Here is a 26014-nt window from a genome sequence, read left to right on the forward strand (position 1 = left end):
CACGCGAAGCCCAGTACCGAGCTTGAAGACGGCGGGTCAATGATGGGCCTAAGATCCGGAGATAGCTTAAAGCCCGTAGTGATAAACCGCCGTATGGCAAGACTTGTAGTGTAAGGCAAGAATAGTTGAGAGTCCGAGCCGGACACTCTTATGAGCCGGACGGGACTCGGAGAGCCGCTGGGCGTCAACCTCTCTATATAAAGGGACGACCCGGCGGCGGTTTAGGGACAAGTAAGATCTCGTCGGGAGCCAGGCATAGCAATCAAGCTCCCTGGTCATCGAAACCATAATCAATACCACCTCAACTGGACGTAGGCTTTTACCTTCACCGTAAGGGGCCGAACCAGTATAACCCCCGTGTTCCTTGTCCCGTTTAACCCCTTTAAGCTTCCTAGCTGCGATGGCTCCACGACTAAGTCCTAGCTCGAGGACATCTGCCGTGACAATTCCACGACACATTGTCGAAATGTCTTGTAAACCGGGATTCCGAGACTGATCGGGTCTTCCCGGGGGAAGGTTTATCCTTCGTTGACCGTGAGAGCTTATAATGGGCTAAGTTGGGACACCCTCTGCCGGGTATTATCTTTCGAAAGCCGTGCCCGCGGTTATGAGGCAGATGGGAATTTGTTAATGTCCGGTTGTAGAGAACTTGTCACTTGACTGAATTAAAATACATCAACCGTGTGTGTAGCCGTGATGGTCTCTTGTCGGCGGAGTCCGGGAAGTTAACACGGTTTGAGTTATGCATGAACGTAAGTAGTTTCAGGATCACTTCTTGATCATTTCTAGCTTCACGACCGTTGCGTTGCTTCTCTTCTCGCTCTCATTTGCGTATGTTAGCCACCATATATGCTTAGTGCCTGCTGTAGCTCCACCTTATTACACCATCCTTTCCTATAAGCTTAAATAGTCTTGATCTCGCGGGTGTGAGATTGCTGAGTCCTCGTGTGGCACCCAAGTTTTTATTTGGATTTTTTTTGAAAAGATTTTATTTGACTTGAGGGGAGTGATTTAAAAATTTTTCTTCAAGAGAACTCTCCCCCTCATATATTTTCTTTATGGCAAAAATTTGATTTGGATTCACCCAAGATCTGCCTTTGACCTTGGGAGTTCTTGCTCTTCATTTGGACTCAAGACAAAATGTTTTTTTTCATTTGGGAAAAGAACTTTTGAAAACCTTTTTCTGAATTTGCACTATGGCTTTTGGAAGGTACTTTGCCACTTTCAACTATTCCTTCTTGCCATGGCATAAGTGCAAATCCGCTCTCCTAAACACTCCCTCACCTCTGGATCATGATTTACATCAAATCCAGCAAGTTGAACCTCCCCATGTATTTATTTTCCATTCAAATTCTATTCAAATATTTTCTGCCTTCTATTCTACCTCTTGGAGATTTACAGAGCAACTCCATTTTCTGTTTGGACTTTTACCACCAAACTTCTTTCCCCTCCTAGTCCTTTAAACCCTCAACCTAGAACCATGAAGATCCACTGGTCTCCAGTTCAAAATTTTCAAACTACATCAGCTGCAAGTTTGGACCAGATTTGGCAAATTTGGTGAAATTCATTCAAAACCTTCTCCAAAAATTCCAAATAAATTCATGCAGCCCCTGGGTGCTTTGAGTGGTCATCTCACCAAGTTACAGCTCCAGCAAAATTTACCTCTTTACCAAAACCTACTGTCGAACACCTGCAATGCATGGTCACTGTCAAGTTTCAGTAACTTCAGAGTTTCAGTTCAGTGCTTGCTGTCGTTTTCTTCAGAAACGGGCATCGATCTCGCTAGTACCGCCGCGTCGCCTTGCTCCTCGTCCTCGCCCACTTGTTCCTGCACCGCACGAGCGCCTGGCACCTTGCGGGCGTCGGCGACGGGCAGCAGGAGGTGCGCCACCCTGTGACCGACGCCGGCGGCGGCTTTGCGGACGCCAGCGGGAGACACGGCGCCGACGACTCCACCCAGCGCCGCCCAAACCACCGGAGCCCGCCGCGTGGCCGTCCAGTCCCCCGAATGCGCTGCCGCTCTCGTCGTGAACCGCAGGGCGCGGAGCGCGCTCTCTGCCGCCGTTGAGCCCGTGCGGTCACCTCACCGTGGGCAGACGCCATTACGCCAGGGCCAGCTCCGTTTAGCTGCAAAACGAGTCCCGTAACATCCACCGATGCTGCCCGACCGCTCAAACCCTCTGCCAACCCACTGCTCCGCCGTAATGCTCGCCGGAGATTCTCCGTTCACGGCCACCCCGTCGATCTGCCTATAAATAGAGGTCCCAAGCTTCAACTCGAGCACCCACCAGCCCTGCACTTCCTCTAGAGCACGCCTAGCCACTTGAAGAGCCCCGAGGAGGTCTCCTTCCTCGACTCCGGCCGCCGCGACCCGCCACGGGATCCAGCCCGATCCGCCCCCGTGTGTGCTCCGCAGCCTCCATTCTCTTGCCAGTAACTTCACCATGCATCTCTCGTTCTGACCCGCACTTCAATTTGAAGCTTGCAGCCCTCCACCGGAGTTCCCTATCCTCACCCGAGCCGCCGTCCGCCGGAGATAGTGTCGCCGTCGACGTGGTGCTCCCCGTTGGACGAGTCCAGCACCCACCGACGCGGAAGAAGACACCGAAGCTCTTGGTACCCTCCGTTTCTCCTAACTCGCCGTGGTTCGACGCCGGCGTCCACCGCCGTCTTCGGGCGCCGGCGAGCCTTTTCAAACCTGACATGCGGGCCCCGCGTGTCAGCCTCTGTTCTATTTCCCTGAACCGTTTTCTGTTGACGCCTTCGGGCAAAATACGTCTTCTCTCTTGCGCTTGCGCATTTCCAAACGAACCGTTTTCTGTTTTCTCAGTTAAAACCCTGGAACTTTTCTGTTTCATTACAGAAAGGTCCCTGGACAGAAACCTTTATAACTTTTTAATAAAAAGGTATTTTTGAGTGATTCTTTTTCTGACATTCTTAAAATTTTGTCTAGTTTTTTATGGGATTTATTTGGGAAATATTTGGCAAAGTTTCTGTGCATGTGTTGGTTTTCACGTTAGTACCCGTTTCGTGATTGCCGTAGGTTCCGGGAGAGGTGACGGAGCCGCGAACTTCGCCGAGCTAGATTCCAACTTCTCCGAACCAGGCAAGCATGTTTGGACATTTGATATGGCAGAAGTTTTGCATGTTCATGTGAAAGTTTGTGTGTGGCATATGAGTGTCGGTAAATATCTCGTTGCTCGTAAGGCAACGACCCGGTTGTTCCGAAGTTGCGATGACCTCTGATGAGAGGTGGCCTAATCATGTAGTGACATGAAGGGCAGCAAGCTGGTACTGTTGTAGCATGCCAGCCTTGCGTCATCCGACTTTCTTCGACGTTAACATGGTTGGAGCCATGTTATCGATCTTTTCCCGCATGTTCCAAAGTTGCGATGACCTCTGATGAGATGTGGCCTAATCATGTGGTGACATGAAGGGCAGCAAGGTGGTACTGTTGTAGAATGCCAGCCTTGTGTCATCTGACTTTTCCGACGTTAACATGGTTGGAGCCGTGTTATCGTCCCTTCCCCTTTCCGTGCTACCACATGTCTCATTGCCGGGATACGGTTTAGTAAGTTGGTAACCTCTTTCCGTGTACACACCAAACAGAGAGGCCGGGATGATGGTACCTTGGCCCAGGATTAAAGCCATTCATTCGGTCAGGGGGCATGGGTGTTTCCGGTTGGGACCGAGAGGGGGGGCACCCCCTTATAGCGCGCGTATAGAAATTTGATCCCATGCTACGCGAGGTTGTAGCCTCCCCGACTCAAGGTTTTTCTTGAATGTTGCCGAGGGTGATCCCTGGCTTCGGATGGTTGAATTGGGTGTGTACTGGTTAGACGTGTTCCTTCCAGAACACCGTAGACGGAACTAGTCCCCGTGACTACTGAAATCCGTTGGCTGTGGTTAAGTACAAACTCTGCAGAGTCAATTCTTTCCAAATCATCGTATCCATGATCAGTAGTTTATACATTATATCCATATCTATCCATGTGAAAAACTTGTCCCCGGTGAACAAGCTCAAGTGGTAAAATCTCAGGTTTTATTGTTATTTCAGTGGATGGACAAGCTTTATTTTGTGTCTCATGCTTGTGATAATTTATGTCTCCGAGCTGTTGTAATAATGAAATGTGATATAAGCCCTTTAGGTGACGTCGTGCAGACGTCCGACTGTGGCGTGTACTCGTTTCTCACTTTCGATATAAGCCCTTTATGTGATGTCGCTCAGACGTCCGACTGCGGCATGCACTGCCTTTACTTTCTGTTATAAGCCCTTTATGTGGTGTCGCCCCGACGCCCGACTGTGGCATTATTATTCCGCATTTTCCGCTCGAGGAGTCTTTCAGACACTCGTTTGGCACCTGTATTATTATTCCGCATTTTCCGCTCGAGGAGTCTTTCAGACACTCGTTTGGCACCTGCATTATTATTCCGCATTTTCCGCTCGAAGAGTCTTTCAGACACTCGTTTGGCACCTGTATTATTATTCCGCGTTTTCCTCTCGAGGAGTCTTTCAGACACTCGTTTGGCACCCGTATTACTATTCGGCAGTTTCCGCTCGAGGCGTCATTCAGACCCTCGCTTGGCACCCAGTATTTATTATCTCTATGTCTGATCGCACTGGTTAACTTATTCATGTGTTTCATGTTTGCATTTGTTATACCTTATGTCCGAACTGTCTTGCGAGTACTTTCATAGTACTCACCTGGCTTGTTGATTTGGCCAGATGTTGACGAAGGCGACCTCTTGGATGAAGAGTTTGATAGCGCGTCCGATGCCTAGAGGAGTCCCAGTCAGTCCTGCGCGATCCCGGATTTTGGTCACTTGTATCGTATACGCTTCCGCCACCCGCAATAAGTCTTCTCGAGTCTCACTCCGACGCTCGAAGAGCTGTAGTCTTCTGGAGACATATCACTCGCCTCGCGGCGATATCTCCACCATCGTCATTATCATGAGTTAGTAGTCTGCCACCCTATCCGCCGTATTCTTTTATCGGCGTGCATGTAATAAATTGTTGGGCAGTCTCTGCTCAACTTTGTATTATATTTAGTACTCCTGGTATTTTTTTCTTCTGTGACCAATGTATTGTCTATCAGTGAGAAGGAATTCTTCCTCGCTGGTCCGTAACAGGGATTGGTTTCTCAATAATTATTTTATTGAAAAACCGGTCTTGACAAGCTTGGTATCAGAGCCAGACTGACTGTAGGAAGCCACTAGGTGCGACCGCTAATCAGTGATTAGCGTCTCTTGTGCTTCTTCAGCATTTTGCAATTGTAGCTATTTTCTGTTGGTCATCTTAAAATTTATGACATGACTACTCAGAATTTTTGCCTACTTTTGTAGATGGCTGGCAACAGCTGTGAGAATCGAGTGTTCACCAACGTGCCCGAGGGGTTTTTCAAGCTCCTCGTCTCCATCACCAAGCTCGCGATCGGGCCAGCAGCTCGCCCGGTGTTCACCCTCTATCAGCACATGCTCAGTGACGACGTGTCTATGCACCAGGCTGTGGTGCAGTTCAAGGGAGGACGTCCAGCTGCACGCCACTTCCGTTTTGTGGGAAGGGCCATGCCTACGGAGAGGCATGCCATGCAGATGGCTGCCCGGGAGGCGATAGCTCGCCTTCGGGACATCCTTCCTACGATGAAGACTCGTCGCTACCGCTACCTCCCATGCCATGTGCCTTACACCAGCCACTATGCGTTCGCCTGCCATCAGGGAGAGCGAGATGGTTGTGGAGTATCTCAAGGCCCTGGAGGAGTCTTTCGACAACCTCGTAGATGATCTTGTGGCTGCCCGCATGGACTTAGTCCGGGGCGGTCCTGCCAGCAGGAAGGAGCTTCTCCACACGGCGCCGCCTCTGACATTCGTCTCGTCTTCAGCCTCGTATGCACCGGCCGTTTTGGCCACTGCTCGCCGTCTGCCTACCACTAAGGAGTTCGACCGGGTCATCGCTCCTACTCCAGTCAGAGCCGCACCGCCTGCCGCACGCGCTCTACCGCCAGTCGCCCCCGCACCATCACCGCAGCGCAGCGTCGCACGCCAGGAGCCAGCTAGAGAGGAGGAGGTTGATTCTCCTGGACCGCTGAGCCTTGCCCTCGGCAAGGGGAAGGAGATCTTCACCATCTCCGACTGAGAGCACCGAGTAGCCGCGTGTTATGCCTGCTTGTTTGATGTGTTGTTTTTATCTGTACGCTAGTTTGTGTTGGTGTGTTTGCTGCCTTCCGGAGTAGTACACTAGTTTTTAATAACATGTCAGGATTGTGTACGCACAACCTGAGTGTTGTATCTTGTGTTTGCTTTCGCATGTAAGATTTGTGTTAAGCACTTCTTCTCCGTGAAAATCATTTGTGTTTCTTGAAAACCTTGAAGCCTTTTTGATTATTGCCTTTGCAAGGGTTTTCCTGCGCTACACGGTTTTTCTCATGGGTTTTGCAAATGATACCCCAGATTGGAAAAATGTCTCGCCCATGGACTCGCTCTATGCCCAGTCAGCCAGAAGAGGTTTACAGAACACAGACCAGCAACAATTTCACTCAGGGTCAGTCCAGCCAACAGGACAGTGAAGCGGCACTATCTCAAGTATGCCGTCTCTTCGAGCAAAGCCAGCAACAGCACCAGGAGATGATGAACCATGTCATCAATATGGGAAACCACCGTGAACCCTATCAACCACATTCCAAGTTATCTGAGTTACAGAAGACTCGCCCCTCAACTTTTGCTCACACCGACAGGCCACTGGAAGCCGATGATTGGCTTCGCGAGATTGAAAGGAAACTGATTATCGCTCAATGCTCAGATCATGAGAAGGTGCTTTATGCACCACACTACCTTACTGGAGCAGCCGCAGCATGGTGGGAAAACTTCCTACACATGCACCCCAGGGAATACAACATCACCTGGGAAGAATTCAAGGAAGGCTTCCGTGGGGCACACATTCCCAGGAGCATCCTAAAGATCAAGAAGAGAGAGTTTGATGACCTGAAGCAAAGAGGCATGACCGTCACAGAATACAACGGCCAGTTTACCCAACTGTCTCGTTATGCCTACGACGAGCACATGACAGAAAACAAGAAGATGGAAAAAATCCTGGTCGGCCTGGCACCAGCATTCAGATGCCAACTGATTGTACACACCTTTCCGGATTTTAAGACGCTGGTGGACAAGGCCATCACCCTGGAGAATGAGCGCCGTAGTCTGGAAGATATCCGCAAGCGGAAGAGGGACAAGACGACTCTTGCCCGCAGCAACCGAGGCAAGACTGAGGTCCCAAGGACAGACACGAGGAGATCCACGACTACTGAGCCAAGACCCGTCGGACAATTTCATGCCAGAGACAAGGAGTTCACATACCGTCCAGGGGTCACCTGCTATGCTTGTGGTCAACAAGGGCATTATGCTAAACACTGCCCGAAGCCAAGAGACTCGGCACCCAAGCCGAACAATGGTGGAAACAATCCAGCCCCCAAGCGCAACAACTTCAATCCCAGCAACAACCACAGGAAGGGTCACTTGAACCATGTGACCAGGGAAGAAGCGCAGAATGCCCCAGACATCGTGCTCGGTACGTTCCCTGTCAACACAGTACCTGCCATGGTTTTGTTTGATTCTGGAGCTTCCCATTCGTTTGTTTCGAAGAGTTTTGTTTCGCAACATGGTTTTCCGATACTCCCCTTGGAAAAATCTATGATCATCAAGTCCCCCGGAAATAAGCAAATTGCTCAGGGTTACTGCCAAGGAGTGGTCATTGAGTTCGAAGGACTACCATTCCACGCGAATCTCATCGTGTTGGAAAGTAAAGGACTGGATGTCATTTTAGGAATGGACTGGTTGACCACCAACAAAGGATTCATCTACTGTTTCAATCGGACAGTGATTCTCACTCACCATCACGGCAAGACTATAAGAGTTTCCGCTCAAGAAAGGCCACGATCATAGAAACCAAAACTGAACAAGATGGACATCGCAGAATTAAGAAAAGTGCCAGTGGTATGCGAGTTCCCTGATGTGTTCCCGGAAGAACTACCAGGCATGCCACCAGACCGAGAGATCGAATTCAGCATCGAACTAGCACCTGGCACCGCTCCCATTTATAAGAAGCCATATAGAATGGCACCCTCAGAATTGGTGGAGTTAAAGAAGCAGATAAAAGAATTATTGGACAAAGGATTTATTCGAGCCAGCTCCTCACCTTGGGGTTCGCCTGTGTTGTTCGCCAAAAAAAGGATGGGACTTTAAGGCTGTGCATAGACTATCGAGCCCTCAATATGGTCACCATCAAAAACAAATATCCGATGCCACGAATAAATGATTTGTTTGACCAGCTCGCACAGGCCAAGGTATTCTCGAAAATTGATTTGCGATCGGGATATCACCAATTGAAGGTACGGACGGAAGATATTCCCAAGACAGCTTTCACTTCCAGATATGGGTTATACGAGTTTACGGTTATGCCGTTTGGACTAACAAACGCCCCCGCATATTTCGTCCACCTCATGAACAAAGTATTCATGAAATTCATGGACAAATTTGTAGTGGTATTCATTGACGACATTCTGGTTTACTCAAGGACACCAGAAGAACATGCTGAGCACCTCAGAATTGTTTTGGGAGAATTGAGGAAACATCAGTTGTACGCCAAATTTAGCAAATGCGAATTTTGGCTAAGAAAAGTTGGTTTCTTGGGCCATATATTGAACCAAGAAGGCGTGGCCGTAGACCCAGAAAAGGTCAAGGCCATACTGGACTGGAAGCCACCCGCGAATGTTACAGATGTACGGAGTTTCCTAGGAATGGCCGGATATTACAGGAGATTTATTGAAGGATTCTCCACTGTGGCAAAACCTATAACACAGTTACTCAAGAAGGACAAGAAATTCCTATGGACGGAAGCATGTGAGCAGAGCTTCCAAGAACTCAAGAAGAAGCTAACAACCGCACCAGTCTTAACCGTACCAGACATACACAAGAGCTTTGAGGTGTATTGTGACGCGTCCCGAAAAGGTCTCGGATGTGTGCTAATGCAGGATGGCAAAGTTGTCGCATATGCCTCCAGACAGCTGCGAAAACATGAGGAAAATTACCCAACACATGACTTGGAACTAGCAGCAGTTATACATGCACTCAAGGAGTGGAGGCACTTTCTGTTGGGAAATCGCTGTGAAATATATACAGACCATAAGAGCCTCAAATATATTTTCACACAGCCAGAGCTGAATTTACGCCAACGACGCTGATTGGAACTGGTCAAGGACTATGACATCGGTATTCACTACCACCCAGGGAAGGCAAATGTAGTGGCCGATGCCCTTAGTCGAAACCCCAGCCCGGACAGTGACGGTCAGCAAAGTTTGAGGCCTGAGTTTCAGCGAGAGTTCACTCGGCTCAACATGATGTTAGTCTCTGAGGGCACCATATCGAACCTGGAGATACAACCCACCCTAGTGGAACAAATCAAGAAGGCCCAACAGGGACACCCCAGTATCGAAGGCATAAAGAAGAAAATGAACCGTAGTAAGACTTCAGAATTCGTCACGGACAGTGAAGGAACATTATGGTACCGGGACAGGCTTTGCGTACCTAACATTGAGGAACTCAAGCAACAGATCTTGACGAAAAGCCACACCGCCCCATACTCGATCCATCCTGGGGGAACCAAAATGTACAAGGACATCCAGGAAAGATTTTGGTGGCACGGTATGAAAAGAGATATAGCCACATTCATTGCTTGTTGCGATTCATGTCAGCGCATCAAGGCGGAGCACCAAAAGCCAGCAGGGCTACTCCAGCCTAACAGGATACCGGAGTGGAAATGGGATGAAATCGGAATGGACTTCATTGTCGGATTACCCCGATCGCAACGCGGAAATGACGCCATATGGGTCATCACAGACCGACTAACCAAGGTTGCACACTTCATTCCCGTGAAGACTACCTACTCCACACAAAGACTGGCAAAACTCTATCTCTCCCGTATAGTTTGCTTGCACGGAGTCCCAAAGACTATAATATCTGACCGAGGCACCCAATTTGTCTCTAAATTTTGGGAACACCTACAACAAGCTCTGGGCACACAACTGGCTTTCAGTACAGCATACCACCCTCAGACAGATGGACAAACAGAGCATGTAAACCAAATCCTAGAGGATATGCTAAGAGCCTGTGTACTCACCTATGGATCCAGTTGGGAAGAGAGTTTGCCCTATGCCGAATTTGCGTACAATAACAGTTACCAAGCCAGCTTGCAAATGGCACCCTTTGAAGCATTGTACGGACGGAGGTGTCGTACCCCATTGAATTGGTCAGAAACAGGTGACAGCCGTATCTTCGGCCCAGATAAGCTTAAGGAGGCCGAGGAAAAAGTTAAACAAATCAGGGACAGACTCAAGACAGCACAGAGCCGACAAAAGAGCTACTATGATCAGAAGCATCGTGAGGTCAGCTTTGAACCTGGTGATTCCGTATACCTCCGAGTATCTCCTTTGAGGGGTCTGCAACGGTTCAAAATAAAGGGGAAACTAGCCCCAAGATTTATTGGACCATTTTGTGTGAAAGCACAAAGAGGCACGGTAGCCTACCAGCTAGACCTACCCAAGGAGCTGTCAGACGTCCATGACGTATTCCACGTCTCGCAGTTGAGGAAATTTGTAAGCAACCCAGAAATACATGTACCTCATGAGGACACTGATATACAACCAGATCTCACCTACAGAGAAAGGCCAGTAAAGATTTTAGAAGAGTCTGAACGGAGGACCCGTCAGAAAACGACAAAGTTTTTCAGGGTTCAGTGGAGCAACCACACTGAGGATGAAGCTACATGGGAAAGGGAGGATTTCCTTCGAGTAGAGTATCCATATCTATTTGAGGATCAGCAGAAATCTCGAGGACGAGATTTTTCCTAAGGGGGTAGGTGTTGTGGCACCCAAGTTTTTATTTGGATTTTTTTGAAAAGATTTTATTTGACTTGAGGGGAGTGATTTAAAAATTTTTCTTCAAGAGAACTCTCCCCCTCATATATTTTCTTTATGGCAAAAATTTTATTTGGATTCACCCAAGATCTGCCTTTGACCTTGGGAGTTCTTGCTCTTCATTTGGACTCAAGACAAAATGTTTTTTTTTCATTTGGGAAAAGAACTTTTGAAAACCTTTTTCTGAATTTGCACTATGGCTTTTGGAAGGTACTTTGCCACTTTCAACTATTCCTTCTTGCCATGGAATAAGTGCAAATCCGCTCTCCTAAACACTCCCTCACCTCTGGATCATGATTTACATCAAATCCAGCAAGTTGAACCTCCCCATGTATTTATTTTCCATTCAAATTCTATTCAAATATTTTCTGCCTTCTATTCTACCTCTTGGAGATTTACAAAGGAACTCCATTTTCTGTTTGGACTTTTACCACCAAACTTCTTTCCCCTCCTAGTCCTTTGAACCCTCAACCTAGAACCTTGAAGATCCACTGGTCTCCAGTTCAAAATTTTCAAACTACATCAGCTGCAAGTTTGGACCAGATTTGGCAAATTTGGTGAAATTCATTCAAAACCTTCTCCAAAAATTCCAAAGAAATTCATGCAGCCCCTGGGTGCTTTGAGTGGTCATCTCACCAAGTTACAGCTCCAGCAAAATTTACCTCTTTACCAAAACCTACTGTCGAACACCTGCAATGCATGGTCACTGTCAAGTTTTAGTAACTTCAGAGTTTCAGTTCAGTGCTTGCTGTCGTTTTATTCAGAAACGGGCATCGATCTCGCCACTACCGCCGCGTCGCCTTGCTCCTCGTCCTCGCCCACTTGTTCCTGCACCGCACAAGCGCCTGGCACCTTGCGGGCGTCGGCGACGGGCAGCAGGAGGTGCGCCGCCCGGTGACCGACGCCGGCGGCGGCTTTGCGGACGCCAGCGGGAGACACGGCGCCGACGACTCCACCCAGCGCCGCCCAAACCACCGGAGCCCGCCGCGTGGCCGTCCAGTCCCCCGAATGCGCTGCCGCTCTCGTCGTGAACCGCAGGGCGCGGAGCACGCTCTCTGCCGCTGTTGAGCCCGTGCGGTCACCTCATCGTGGGCAGACGCCATTACGCCAGGGCGAGCTCCGTTTAGCTGCAAAACGAGTCCCGTAACATCCACCGATGCTGCCCGACCGCTCAAACCCTCTGCCAACCCACTGCTCCGCCGTAATCGCTCGTCGGAGATTCTCCGTTCACGGCCACCCCGTCGATCTGCCTATAAATAGAGGTCCCGAGCTTCAACTCGAGCACCCACCAGCCCTGCACTTCCTATAAAGCACGCCTAGCCACTGGAAGAGCCCCGAGGAGGTCTCCTTCCTCGACTCCGGCCGCCGCGACCCGCCACGGGATCCAGCCCAATTCGCCCCCGTGTGTGCTCTGCAGCCTCCATTCTCTTGCCAGTAACTTCACCATGCATCTCTCGTTCTGACCCGCACTTCAATTTGAAGCTTGCAGCCCTCCACCGGAGTTCCCCATCCTCACCCGAGCCGCCGTCCGCCGGAGATAGTGTCGCCGTCGACATGGTGCTCCCCGTTGGACGAGTCCACCACCCAATGCGAAAGAAGACACCGAAGCTCTTGGTACCCTCCGTTTCTCCTAACTCGCCGTGGTTCGACGCCGGCGTCCACCGCCGTCTTCGGGCGCCGGCGAGCCTTTTCAAACCTGACATGCGGGCCCCGCGTGTCAGCCTCTGTTCTATTTCCCCGAACAGTTTTCTGTTGACGCCTTCGGGCAAAATACGTCTTCTCTCTTGCGCTTGCGCATTTCCAAACGAACCGTTTTCTGTTTTCTCAGTTAAAACCCTGGAACTTTTCTGTTTCATTACAGAAAGGTCCCTGGACAGAAACCTTTATAACTTTTCAATAAAAAGGTATTTTTGAGTGATTCTTTTTCTGACATTCTTAAAATTTTGTCTAGTTTTTTATGGGATTTATTTGGGAAATATTTGGCAAAGTTTCTGTGCATGTGTTGGTTTTCACGTTAGTACCCGTTTCGTGATTGCCGTAGGTTCCGGGAGAGGTGACGGAGCCGCGAACTTCGCCGAGCTAGATTCCGACTTCTCCGAACCAGGCAAGCATGTTTGGACATTTGATATGGCAGAAGTTTTGCATGTTCATGTGAAAGTTTGTGTGTGGCATATGAGTGTCGGTAAATATCTCGTTGCTCATAAGGCAACGACCCGGTTGTTCCGAAGTTGCGATGACCTCTGATGAGAGGTGGCCTAATCATGTAGTGACATGAAGGGCAGCAAGGTGGTACTGTTGTAGCATGCCAGCCTTGCGTCATCCGACTTTCTTCGACGTTAACATGGTTGGAGCCACGTTATCGATCTTTTCCCGCATGTTCCAAAGTTGCGATGACCTCTGATGAGAGGTGGCCTAATCATGTGGTGACATGAAGGGCAGCAAGGTGGTACTGTTGTAGCATGCCAGCCTTGTGTCATCCGACTTTTCCGACGTTAACATGGTTGGAGCCGTGTTATCGTCCCTTCCCCTTTCCGTGCTACCACATGTCTCATTGCCGGGATACGGTTTAGTAAGTTGGTAACCTCTTTCCGTGTACACACCAAACAGAGAGGCCGGGATGATGGTACCTTGGCCCAGGATTAAAGCCAGTCATTCGGTCAGGGGGCATGGGTGTTTCCGGTTGGGACCGAGAGGGGGGGCACCCCCTTATAGCGCGCGTATAGAAATTTGATCCCATGCTACGCGAGGTTGTAGCCTCCCCGACTCAAGGTTTTTCTTGAATGTTGCCGAGGGTGATCCCTGGCTTCGGATGGTTGAATTGGGTGTGTACTGGTTAGACGTGTTCCTTCCAGAACACCGTAGACGGAACTAGTCCCCGTGACTACTGAAATCCGTTGGCTGTGGTTAAGTACAAACTCTGCAGAGTCAATTCTTTCCAAATCATCGTATCCATGATCAGTAGTGTATACATTATATCCATATCTATCCATGTGAAAAACTTGTCCCCGGTGAACAAGCTCAAGTGGTAAAATCTCAGGTTTTATTGTTATTTCAGTGGATGGACAAGCTTTATTTTGTGTCTCATGCTTGTGATAATTTATGTCTCCGAGATGTTGTAATAATGAAATGTGATATAAGCCCTTTAGGTGACGTCGCGCAGACGTCCGACTGTGGCGTGTACTCGTTTCTCACTTTCGATATAAGCCCTTTATGTGATGTCGCTCAGACGTCCGACTGCGGCATGCACTGCCTTTACTTTCTGTTATAAGCCCTTTATGTGGTGTCGCCCCGACGCCCGACTGTGGCATTATTATTCCGCATTTTCCGCTCGAGGAGTCTTTCAGACACTCGTTTGGCACCTGTATTATTATTCCGCATTTTCCGCTCGAGGAGTCTTTCAGACACTCGTTTGGCACCTGCATTATTATTCCGCATTTTCCTCTCGAGGAGTCTTTCAGACACTCGTTTGGCACCCGTATTACTATTCGGCAGTTTCCGCTCGAGGCGTCATTCAGACCCTCGCTTGGCAACCAGTATTTATTATCTCTATGTCTGATCGCACTGGTTAACTTATTCATGTGTTTCATGTTTGCATTTGTTATACCTTATGTCCGAACTGTCTTGCAAGTACTTTGATAGTACTCACCTGGCTTGTTGATTTGGCCAGATGTTGACGAAGGCGACCTCTTGGATGAAGAGTTTGATAGCGCGTCCGATGCCTAGAGGAGTCCCAGTCAGTCCTGCGCGATCCCGGATTTTGGTCACTTGTATCGTATACGCTTCCGCCACCCGCAATAAGTCTTCTCGAGTCTCACTCCGACGCTCGAAGAGCTGTAGTCTTCTGGAGACATATCACTCGCATCGCGACGATATCTCCACCATCGTCATTATCATGAGTTAGTAGTCTGCCACCCTATCCGCCGTATTGTTTTATCGGCGTGCATGTAATAAATTGTTGGGCAGTCTCTGCTCAACTTTGTATTATATTTAGTACTCCTGGTATTTTTTTCTTCTGTGACCAATGTATTGTCTATCAGTGAGAAGGAATTCTTCCTCGCTGGTCCGTAACAGGGATTGGTTTCTCAATAATTATTTTATTGAAAAACCGGTCGTGACACCTCGTGCCTCACAGATTCTAGCGAAACAGTTGCAGGTGCCGACGATACCAGTGCAGATGACACAACCGAGCTCAAGTGGGAGTTCGACGAGGAACGTTTTCGTTACTATGTTTCTTTTCCTGATGATCAGTAGTGGAGCCCAGTTGGGACGATCGGGGATCTAGCATTTGGTGTTATCTTATTTTCATTTGGATTTGACCATAGTCGGTCTATGTGTGGATTTTGGATGATGTATGAATTAATTTATGTATTGTGTGAAGTGGCGATTGTAAGCCAACTCTCGTTATCCCATTCTTGTTCCTTACATGGGATTGTGCGAAGATGACCCTTCTTGCGACAAAACCACAATGCGGTTATGCCTCTAAGTCGTGCCTCGACACGTGGGAGATATAGCCGCATCGTGGGCATTACAAGTTGGTAATCAGAGCCATCGCCGACTTAGGAGCCCCTTCTTGATCGAATCCCTGGCGTTGTTGAGTCTAGAACAAAAATGTTTTGAGTCATAGGATTATATATATCGGAGAGTAGGATTCTTTTTACTCCTCAATCCCTTCGTCACTCTGGTGAGGCCTCCTGACGTAGAAGTTTTGACTCTTCTCTCCTCAAATTTCACAAAAAAATATTTAGGATCACGCGGGTATCTTGGAATCGTTCCGATGGTTTTGTGACGAGAACATTGTTCTTGGTGCCTCCTGACATTTAGGGGTTGTGGCAGTGTCCTGGGGAGTTGAGCTCCGAGGTGTTGTCGTCACAATTTTATCGTTGCAGTTCTGGAATACCTGAATTTCGCCGACATCGAAAATCTCTTTTATGCAGTTGTCGGTGAGATCACCTCGACGCCACCCAGTACTGGGGCGGGAGTTCGGGAGTATTGCCATAACTCGTATAACAGATGCTTTTCGAAGGTTGAGGTACACGATTTCCGAAGGTTTCTTGGTTATGTGTTGACGGATGGATACAACTGGATCTAGGGATTGCTAGTTTGGGTGATATATATTTTGTGTCCCCTGTATCCCCAACACCAGATTGCATAACCAGAAAGTTTCGGGAGTTTATAGGTGGGATTCATGTAGCTCTTAGCATTTCTTCTCGCAGATATTTCGTTTGTGATTGGGTAATCCTAACCACTTATTTGTTCCACTCATACCTTTTTATTTTATTCATCAATCTCTTATCAAGTGGCTTCTCACCTTAATGGAAGTGTGATGATTTACTATGGAATTCATTCATTCATCCTCATTCGAATGTTTATTGTCAAGACTATATGTTGCAATTTCTATCCGTTGATTCAACTTGTCTATTTGTCTATCAAGATGCTAACGGATGTCACCCTCTTCAGGATGGCTCCGCCAACGCGTCAGAATCCGGAACACAATGAGGGCAGTCAGGCAAACCCTCCGCCACCACCTCCGCCTCCGGAGGCATGGCAAGCTATCATGGCAGCCACCATCGCCAATGCTCAGATGATTTTGCAACTCTTGCAAGAATGCACCCAAGGGCAAGGCAATCAAGGAAATCAAGGCCAAGGCAACAATCAGCCTCACTTTGCTACCCTCAACCAGTTCCTCGCTAATCAGCCGAAGTCTTTCAGCTACTGTGCCGAGGCCACAGACGCCGATGATTGGCTCGTGGACATCAACAAGCATTTTGAATGTAGCAATGTCAGGCCTGAGGACTTTGTCAAGTTCGCTTCTTTTCAACTCAAGGATCAAGCTGCCGAGTGGTATCAACAATACAAAGATTCCAGAGGAGGTCGTGTGATTACCTGGGATGATTTCCACCGAGACTTCAAAGCTCACCACATTCCACAAAGTGTTGTTGAGAGTAAGCGTGGGGAGTTCTGCAATCTCAAGCAAGGCAGCATGTCCGTGTATCAATACAATACTCAGTTTCAGAAACTCGCTCGCTTCGCTAAGCAAGACGTTCCTGATGAAAAGAGCATGATCTATCAATTCAGAGGTGTCCTCAGAGAAGATCTGCAATTACCTCTCGTGCTTTTTGAGCCGACCAAGTATGATGATTTCTACAACATGGCACTGAAACAAGAGGTTGCTCAGCTCAAGTGTCAGGCTTCTAAGAAGAGAGTCAGGGACGCAGTTCAGTATTCTTCTTCCTCACTAGTGGCTGCTACGCAACAGAAGTTCTGGTTGCCTCCTCCTCCTCTGTTTCGTCAGCCTTTCCAGCAGAAGAACAAAGGTGGCCATGGATCTTCCCACTCATCCAACCCTGGCTATCAGAACAAGTCTCAGAATCAAGCTCCAAAGTCGAATGCTCCTTATCATCGTCCTCTCTCAGAGGTGACTTGCAACAAGTGTTAGCAGAAAGGTCACTATGCTAACAAGTGCTTCAACCAAAGAAGTCTTCCGCCTCCTCCTCCTCTGAGATCTTCTAGCAATGCAGTGGTCAAGCATAATCCCAAGTCTGCAAAGCTGAACATGATGAATGCAGCTCAAGCGGAGGAATCTACTGATGTGATAATGGGTAATCTCTCAGTTAATGATATTCCTGCAAAAGTTCTTTTTGATACTGGTGCATCGCATTCTTTCATTTCAAGACCTTTTGTGGCTATGCATGATTTGGTTACTCAAGTATTGCTGAGTCCTTTGTCTATTGTTTCCCCGGCTCGGCAAATGACTTCTCGAGTATTCGTTCGGGATTCTGTTATCAAGATGGGCGATTATAAATTTCTGGCCAAACCAATTGTCCTTGGTGACTTGGATATTGATCTAATTCTCGGCATGGACTGGCTTTCTAAGCACAAGGCTCAACTTGATTCTGCTGCCAGGGAAATTCAGTCGACACACTCTTCTCAGGATGTTATCATCTATGCCGCTCGTGATGAAACCATTCGGTTGTTTTCTCTCAATGAGAAGGGCGAGTTGGATGCTATTTCTCAGATTCTAGTCGTTTGTGAGTATCAAGATGTCTTTCCAGAAGAGCTTCCGGGTATGCCTCCTCACCGGCCAGTTGAGTTCGTTATCGATCTTGACCCTGGCACTAAACCCGTTTGCAAGCGCCCTTACAAGCTTGGACCCAAGGAGCTGAAGGAATTGAAGAAACAACTCGATGAACAAGAGCGTCTGGGCTTGATCAGACCGAGTTCATCTCCATGGGGTTGTGGTGTTCTTTTTGTCTAGAAGAAGGATGGCACGGACCGACTTTGTGTCGACTGCCGTCCATTGAACAAGAAGACAATCAAGAACAAGTATCCACTTCCCAACATCAATGAGCTATTCGAGCAACTTAAAGGTGCTAAAGTATTCTCCAAGCTTGACCTTCGTATGGGTTATCATCAGATTCGCATTCGTGAAGAAGATATTCCCAAGACAGCATTCAGAACAAGCTTTGGTTCTTATGAATATAATGTCATGTCTTTCAGCCTTGTCAATGCTCCTCCAACATTCTCTCGGATGATGAACTTCATCTTCAACCCCTATACCAATGAATTCGTCCTGATGTATCTCGATGATATCTTGGTCTTCTCCAAGAATAAGAAGGATCATGCCAAACATTTGCGATTGGTGCTCGACAAGCTCAGAGAGTATCAATTCTATGCGAAGTTTTCCAAATGTGAGTTTTGGATTGATGAAGTTCTTTACCTTGGTCATATCATCTCTGCCAAGGGCATCGCTGTTAATCCCAAGAAGGTGTCCGCAATTGTGAAATGGGAACCTCCTCAGAATGTCAAGCAGCTCCGCAGTTTTCTGGGTCTTGCAAGCTATTGTCGAAGATTCGTTGAGAATTTCTCTAAGATTGCAAAGCCTCTTTCCAACCTCCTCCAGAAGCATGTGAAGTATGTCTGGACTCCTGAGTGTGACGTTGCTTTCAACACTCTCAAAGAGAAACTCATCACAGCTCCTGTCTTAACTCCTCCTGACGAATCCAAGCCATTCGAAGTTTTCTGTGATGCTTCTCTTCAAGGTCTCGGTGCTGTGTTAATGCAAGAGAAGAAAGTTGTGGCCTATAACTCTCGTCAGTTGAAGCCCAACGAAAAGAACTACCCCACTCATGATCTTGAGTTGGCGGCAGTTGTCCATGCATTAATAACATGGAGACATCTCTTGTTGGGAAGAAAAGTGGACATATTCACCGATCACAAGAGTCTCAAGTACATCTTCACTTAGCCCAACCTCAACCTCAGGCAAACTTGATGGGTCGAATTGATTCAAGAGTACAATCCGAGTATTGAGTATACTCCAGGCAAGGCCAATGTCATTGCAGATGCTTTGAGCAGGAAGGCTTATTGCAACAGCTTAATTCTCAAGCCCTTCCAACCGGACCTTTGTGAAGCTTTCCGCAAGCTGAATCTCCAAGTTGTTCCTCAAGGCTTTCTTGCCAACCTCATAGTCTCTCCTACTTTGGAAGATCAAATTCGTGAGGCACAACTCCTAGATACCATGGTGAAGAAAGTGAAACGTGGTATTGACAAGGGTCTTTCCAAATACAAGTGCTATCGCATTGATGACAGAGACACTTTGTTCTTTGAGGACCGGATTGTGGTTCCTAAAGGTGATCTAAGGAAAGTCATATTGAACGAGGCACACAATTCTTTTATTTCCATCCATCCTGGAAGTACGAAGATGTACCATGACCTCAAGCAGTCGTATTGGTGGACTCGAATGAAGCGAGAAATCGCTCAATTCGTGAATGAATGTGATGTCTGTCGAAGGGTGAAAGCAGAACACCAACGACCAGCTGGTCTCCTCCAACCTCTTGCTATACCAAAATGTAAGTTTGATCATATCGAAATGGACTTCGTGACTGGATTTCCAAAGTCCAAGCGCAGAAATGATGCTATCTTCGTTGTCATCAACAAGCTTACTAAAGTGGCTCATTTCCTTCCAATCAAAGAATCTATCACAGCAGCTCAGTTGGCAGAGCTATACACCTCCAGGATTGTCTCCTTGTACGGCATTCCACAATTGATTTCTTCATATCGTGCAAGCATTTTCACGTCTAAGTTCTGGGACTCCTTCCAGAAGGCCATGGGCACCAACATTCGCTTCAGCACAGCTTTCCATCCTCAAACTAGTGGCCAAGTCGAGCGAGTCAATCAAATCCTTGAAGATATGCTCAAGGCTTGTGTCATTTCCTTTGGCATGAAGTGGGAGGATTGTCTTCCATATGCCGAATTCTCCTACAACAACAGCTTCCAAGCGAGTTCGGGCAAGGCCCCATTCGAGATTCTATATGGTAGAAAGTGTCGTACTCCTCTGAATTCGTCAGAGACTGGTGAACGCCAACTTCTTGGCAATTACTTAATCACAGAGGATGAAGAAATGTGTAAATTCATCCGTGAAAATCTCAAAGCCGCGCAATCGCGCCAGAAGAGTTACTATGATAGTAAGCATCGTGATTTGGCTTTCGAGATCGGAGACCATGTCTACCTCCGCGTCTCTCCAATGAAAGGCACTCGTCGCTTCGGTATCAAGGGGAAGCTTTCCCTAGAAACGTGGGTCCTTTCAAAATCATTGGCAAAAGAGGCGACCTCGCCTATCAACTTGAGCTTCCCTCCAACATCGCGAACGTGCATGATGTGTTCCACGTGTCACAGCTTCGCAAGTGCTTCAAGACTCCTGAGCGCACCATCAACTTTGAAGAGATTGACCTCCAAGAAGATCTATCTTATCATGAGCATCCCGTTGCTACTCTTGAAGAAACTGAGCGCAAGACTCGCAACAAGTCAATCAAATTCCTGAAAGTGAAGTGGTCGCACCATTCCGACCGAGAAGCCACCAGGGAACGCGAGGACCACCTCCGTTCCGAATATCCGGAGTTCTTTCAGTCCTAGATCTCGGGACGAGATCCTCTCGTAGTGGTGGAGTGTTGTAACACCCCGGATGTAACATTCCATATTTGTAACTCCAACTCTTGCCATTTTCGGCTATATGTTATGATATTCCCTTCGTGGTCGGGTTTCGTTCTTCGCTTTGCATTTTGTTCATGTCATGCATCTCATATCATGTCATCATGTGCATCTCATTTGCATACGTGTTCGTCTCATGCATCCGAGCATTTTCCCCGTTGTCCGTTTTGCAATCCGACACTCCCACATGCACCGGCGCACCCCTCTTGTTTCTTTTCGTGAGCGGGTGTTAAACGTTCTCCGAATGGACCGTGGTTTGTCAAGTGGCCTTGGTATACCACCGGTAGACAACCTGTCAAGTTTCATTCCATTTGGAGGTCGTTTGATGCTCCTACGGTTAACCGGGTAACCGCAAAGGGCTTTTGTGTGTTGCAGCAAAACCCCCCTCCAAACAGCCCAACAACCCATCTAAGTCACCTCCATGCTCTCGGTCGTTCGATCACGATCGTGTGGGCAAAAACTGCACTCCATTTGGACTCTCCTAGCTCCCTATGCCTATATAAGCACCTCCCCCTCCGAAATTTGCGTCCGAACCCTAGCCTTCTCCTCCCTCTCGCCCGGCGGACATGTCCGCGCGCCGCCGGACGAAACCTGCCGCCGCTCCGCTCCAGTGAGAGGCCGCCACGTCAGCACCGCGCCGTCCCACCGCCACCGGCCCGCCCGGCCCGTCCGCCGGCCCCCGCGGCCCGATAGCCCGCCGCCCGCGCCCTCCCGCGGCCGCCCGCCGCTCCGTCCTCCTCCCGGTCATCGCCCCCGCTGTCCGCCGCGCCCGAGCCGGCGAGCTCTGGCACCCCGCCGCCCGCGCGCCCTGGCTTCCCCACGCCGTCGCCTCCGCGCCTCCGCCCCTCCCTCGAGCTCCTCTGGCCCCTCTCCGGCGACCCTGACCCCGAGCTCCAGCCGCCGCCATCCCCCCTCTCCTCTCCAGCTCTGGCCGCCACGCGCCCCGACTCCGGCCGTCCTCGATCCACGAACAGAGAGGTTTACCCCCCCCCCCCCGCCCCCAAAATTCTCTGAAGTCCTAAAATATTGCATTCTGTTGCCTTCTTTGACGCGTCATAACTCCATGACTATAGCTCTGTTTCGTGCGTGTAATATATCGAAATGTTCATCACAAGATGTTCTTCATTTCATTCCATTGTTCGATGCTCTTTTGAGTTCATTTGATGCCCAAATCTCTGATGCAAGAGTGATTTGTGATGTTTACTGCTGTTACTTAACAGAACTTGGTGATTTGTTATTTTTGTTGCAATTGATGTGTGCATCTTATGGGCATGAGCTCTACAGCGGTTTTGATCTATGCCATGTCATCTTTACAGAGGTGTATGCCATGTATTTTTGTGATCTATGTGGTGACTAGCACAAGCATGCAAACTAGGCTTCGTGATGTTTCTGTTTTCTGTGACTGCTGTTATTTTGTTGCCATGTATCCATGTGGCTACAGAGAGATCCATGCTTCTTTTGGGCATATTCAGTAATAATGTTTTGTAGATACAGTTGTGATCTATCCATCCAAGCCCTTGTTTGAATTTATGGAGTGCCCTAGCATGTCTCAATCTTTCTCTACTTTTGCTATAAAATGTTTCTGGCAGACTGTTAACATGATATTCAATTTTGCCAAGGTTGTTGTCGTTGATCCATACATGTTATGAACTTTCTCTTGCCATGGTTAGCTTCATAAACAGGCCATCTTGCTGTAGGTATGCTTGTTTTGTCATGCATGGTTTTGTGATGAGTTAATCAAGCTCACCAAGATGCCCTCATAATTTCTGTTAATGTCATGCTCTGTTTTCTGCCAAGTCAGAAACCTGTTAACGAAACTTGCTATGTTTACATGGGTGCCATCATATCTTCTGATCCTTTTTGGCTCATGGTCAGTAAGGGACTTTTGTTCTATGCATTTAGTAGATTCAGTCCATCCCTTGTTTTGCTATGTTAAGTTCCTGTAGCATTTTGATTGGTTGCTCTGAACATTGCAACCTGATGCTGTTTATGCCATGTCCAGGAATTTCAGTCTGTGAACCTGATATCTTTTGCACTTTTGCCATGCTTGTTTGAACCTGTTATTGTGTGATCTAGCCATAGCTCACTCTTCAACTTTTGTCAAGCATCTCCTGCAGTTTACTGCCATATGCTTTGTTGCTATGTTGGAGTGCTGTAGCATAGTTACTTGATGTATTCTAAGTGCTATCATGCTGTTAATCGCAGTATCGTGTCATTCTTGTTTTGCTTGCCATTTGCAAACCGTGCATCCGTTTCCGGTGATCTTTATATCGATTTCGTCCGAAATCATCTCATCTTTCGAGTGGCATACTTGGTTTGCCAAGTTACTGCCTTGTTCATCCTTTCTCTTCCAGAGCACGCATACGCATCGCATATCATATCTCGCATATCATGCATGTATTGCATCATGTTTGTGCATTTCCCGTGATTGATTGTGGTTCCATTGCTTGTGTTCTTGCTGTGGGTAGAGCCGGGAGACGAGTTCTTGAATGAGGAACCTGTTGAGTACGCTTACGAGGATCAAGCTTTCGACAACTCTGAGAAACCTTGCAGGCAAGATGACCATACCCTCGAAATCACTTCTATCTTTGCTTTGCTAGTTGTTCGTTCTATTGCTATGCTGCGCTACCTACCACTTGCTATATCATGCATCCCATATTGCCATGTCAAGCATCTAACCATCCTTTCCTAGACAACCGTTGTTTGGCTAATTTACCGCTTTTGCTCAGCCTTTCTTATAGCGTTGCTAGTTGCAGGTGAAGTTGAAGTTGGTTCCATGTTGGAACATGGATATTTTTTTGGAATATCACAATATCTCTTATTTAATTAATGCATCTATATATTTGGTAAAGGGTGGAAGGCTCGGCCTTATGCCTGGTGTTTTGTTCCACTCTTGCCGCCCTAGTTTCCATCATACCGGTATTATGTTCCTTGAGTTTGCGTTCCTTACACGGTTGGGTGATTTATGGGACCCCCTAGACAGTTCGCCTTGAATAAAACTCTTCCAGCAAGGCCCAAACTTGGTTTTACCATTTGCCACCTAAGCCTTCTTCCCTCGGGTTTTCGCGAGCCCGAGGGTCATCTTTACTTAAACCCCCGGGCTAGTGTTCCTCTGAGTGCTGGTCCAAACTAGAGCCCTTTGCAGTGCCACCTCGGGGAAACTTGAGGCCTGGTTTTAGTTGTACGCACTGCTCATCCGGTGTTCCCTGAGAACGAGATATGTGCAGCTCCTATCGGGATTTGTCGGCACATTCGGGCGGCTTTGCTGGTCTTGTTTTACCATTGTCGAAATGTCTTGTAAACCGGGATTCCGAGACTGATCGGGTCTTCCCGGGGGAAGGTTTATCCTTCGTTGACCGTGAGAGCTTATAATGGGCTAAGTTGGGACACCCCCAGCAGGGTATTATCTTTCGAAAGCCGTGCCCGCGGTTATGAGGTAGATGGGAATTTTTTAATGTCCGGTTGTAGAGAACTTGTCACTTGACTTAATTAAAATACATCAACCGTGTGTGTAGCCGTGATGGTCTCTTCTCGGCGGAGTCCGGGAAGTGAACACAGTTTGAGTTATGCATGAACGTAAGTAGTTTTAGGATCACTTCTTGATCATTTCTAGCTTCGCGACCGTTGCGTTGCTTCTCTTCTCGCTCTCACTTGCGTATGTTAGCCACCATATATGCTTAGTGCCTGCTGCAGCTCCACCTCATTACACCATGCTTTCATATAAGCTTAAATAGTCCTGATCTCGCGGGTGTGAGATTGCTGAGTCCTCGTGACTCACAGATTCTAGCGAAATAGTTGCAGGTGCCGACGATACTAGTGCAGATGACGCAACCGAGCTCAAGTGGGAGTTCGACGAGGAACGTGGTCGTTACTATGTTTCTTTTCCTGATGATCAGTAGTGGAGCCCAGTTGGGACGATCGGGGATCTAGCATTTGGGGTTATCTTATTTTCATTTGGATTTGACCGTAGTCGGTCTATGTGTGGATTTTGGATGATGTATGAATTAATTGATGTATTGTGTGAAGTCGCGATTGTAAGCCAACTCTCGTTATCCCATTCTTGTTCCTTACAAGGGATTGTGTCAGGATAACCCTTCTTGCGACAAAACCACAATGCGGTTATGCCTCTAAGTCGTGCCTCGACACGTGGGAGATATAGCCGCATCGTGGGCGTTACATCTCAGGGCACCGTTCTGCTCTGAATGCAGTGCTACGGTAGAGTGTTTCTTTGAAATCTGCAAACCAAACTGGGTTGTTCTCTTTACCTCTGACTGCATGATCAGAAGTGCAGTGTTACGAACCAGAGAAATGAAATTTTTGTTTGTTTTTGTAGTTGTATTTTAGCAGTTTTTGATGGAAATTTTGTTTACCTCATTTGCTACTGTCTCTACGTGCTCGACGGCCATCCTGGTCAAAATGCACTTGTCCACCTGCTGAGCAAACAGATGGAGATCATGCTTCTCTTTGACAAAGTTTTTCTTTAGTATGCGGTTCATGCTCTCGCTTCTCTGCGTGGAAGTCATCCGAGCACAGAAAATTTCCTTGTAGTAAGCTGAGATCCACTCGTGCCTGTCATCCCACAGCGAATTAATCAATTCGTTGTTTTGCAAGTTGTATTTCTGAATGAGGTCCTTCCATGCTCGTTCAAATTCTGATGGCATTAGTGGGTGGTTCAGCACCGCATTGAGGTCATCCTTGAGTTTCTCGTGCACCATATACAGCAAGGCGAGGTGGTCTTTGTACTTCTTCATGATATGCCACCGACACAACTTATGTAGTGTATCTGGGAGGATAGTTTTTAATGCTGCCTTCATCGAAGAACACTGGTCTAAGAAGGCACAAATAGTGTTTTTTTCTTAAGTTGTTTGTGTGTGTGTAAGATAGATGGAAGAAATATAAGTGTACCAAACAAACGTAAGTATACAAGTGTTGTTTTTTTGTACATATGAGCATAAAGATTGGCGGCTTGTTGTTCATACACTTCATAAATGTTTTGAAAACCCAGTCAAACGACATTATTGTTTCATCTCGCACGAGGGCAACAGCAAATATGGTGCTCTGTAGAT

At 47.8% G+C, this 26014-nt stretch overlaps 1 protein-coding gene across 1 annotated transcript in view; it reads right to left on the reverse strand.

Annotated features, from left to right (window-relative positions):
• The window catches only part of LOC109762562 (protein FAR1-RELATED SEQUENCE 5-like), a 34334-nt gene extending 8635 nt beyond the window's left edge, over nt 1-25699 (reverse strand). Inside the window, exons 1-2 of the mRNA XM_020321432.1 lie at nt 25319-25699; nt 25214-25219 (exon numbers count right to left, since the gene is read on the reverse strand). Of these exons, the coding sequence (XP_020177021.1) occupies nt 25214-25219; nt 25319-25699 (387 nt within the window). The remainder of the gene's footprint in view (nt 1-25213; nt 25220-25318) is intronic.
• Nucleotides 25700-26014: the final 315 nt, after the last annotated feature.

Source organism: Aegilops tauschii, chromosome 4 (genome assembly GCF_002575655.3).
Source record: "Aegilops tauschii subsp. strangulata cultivar AL8/78 chromosome 4, Aet v6.0, whole genome shotgun sequence".
NCBI lineage: Eukaryota > Viridiplantae > Streptophyta > Magnoliopsida > Poales > Poaceae > Aegilops > Aegilops tauschii.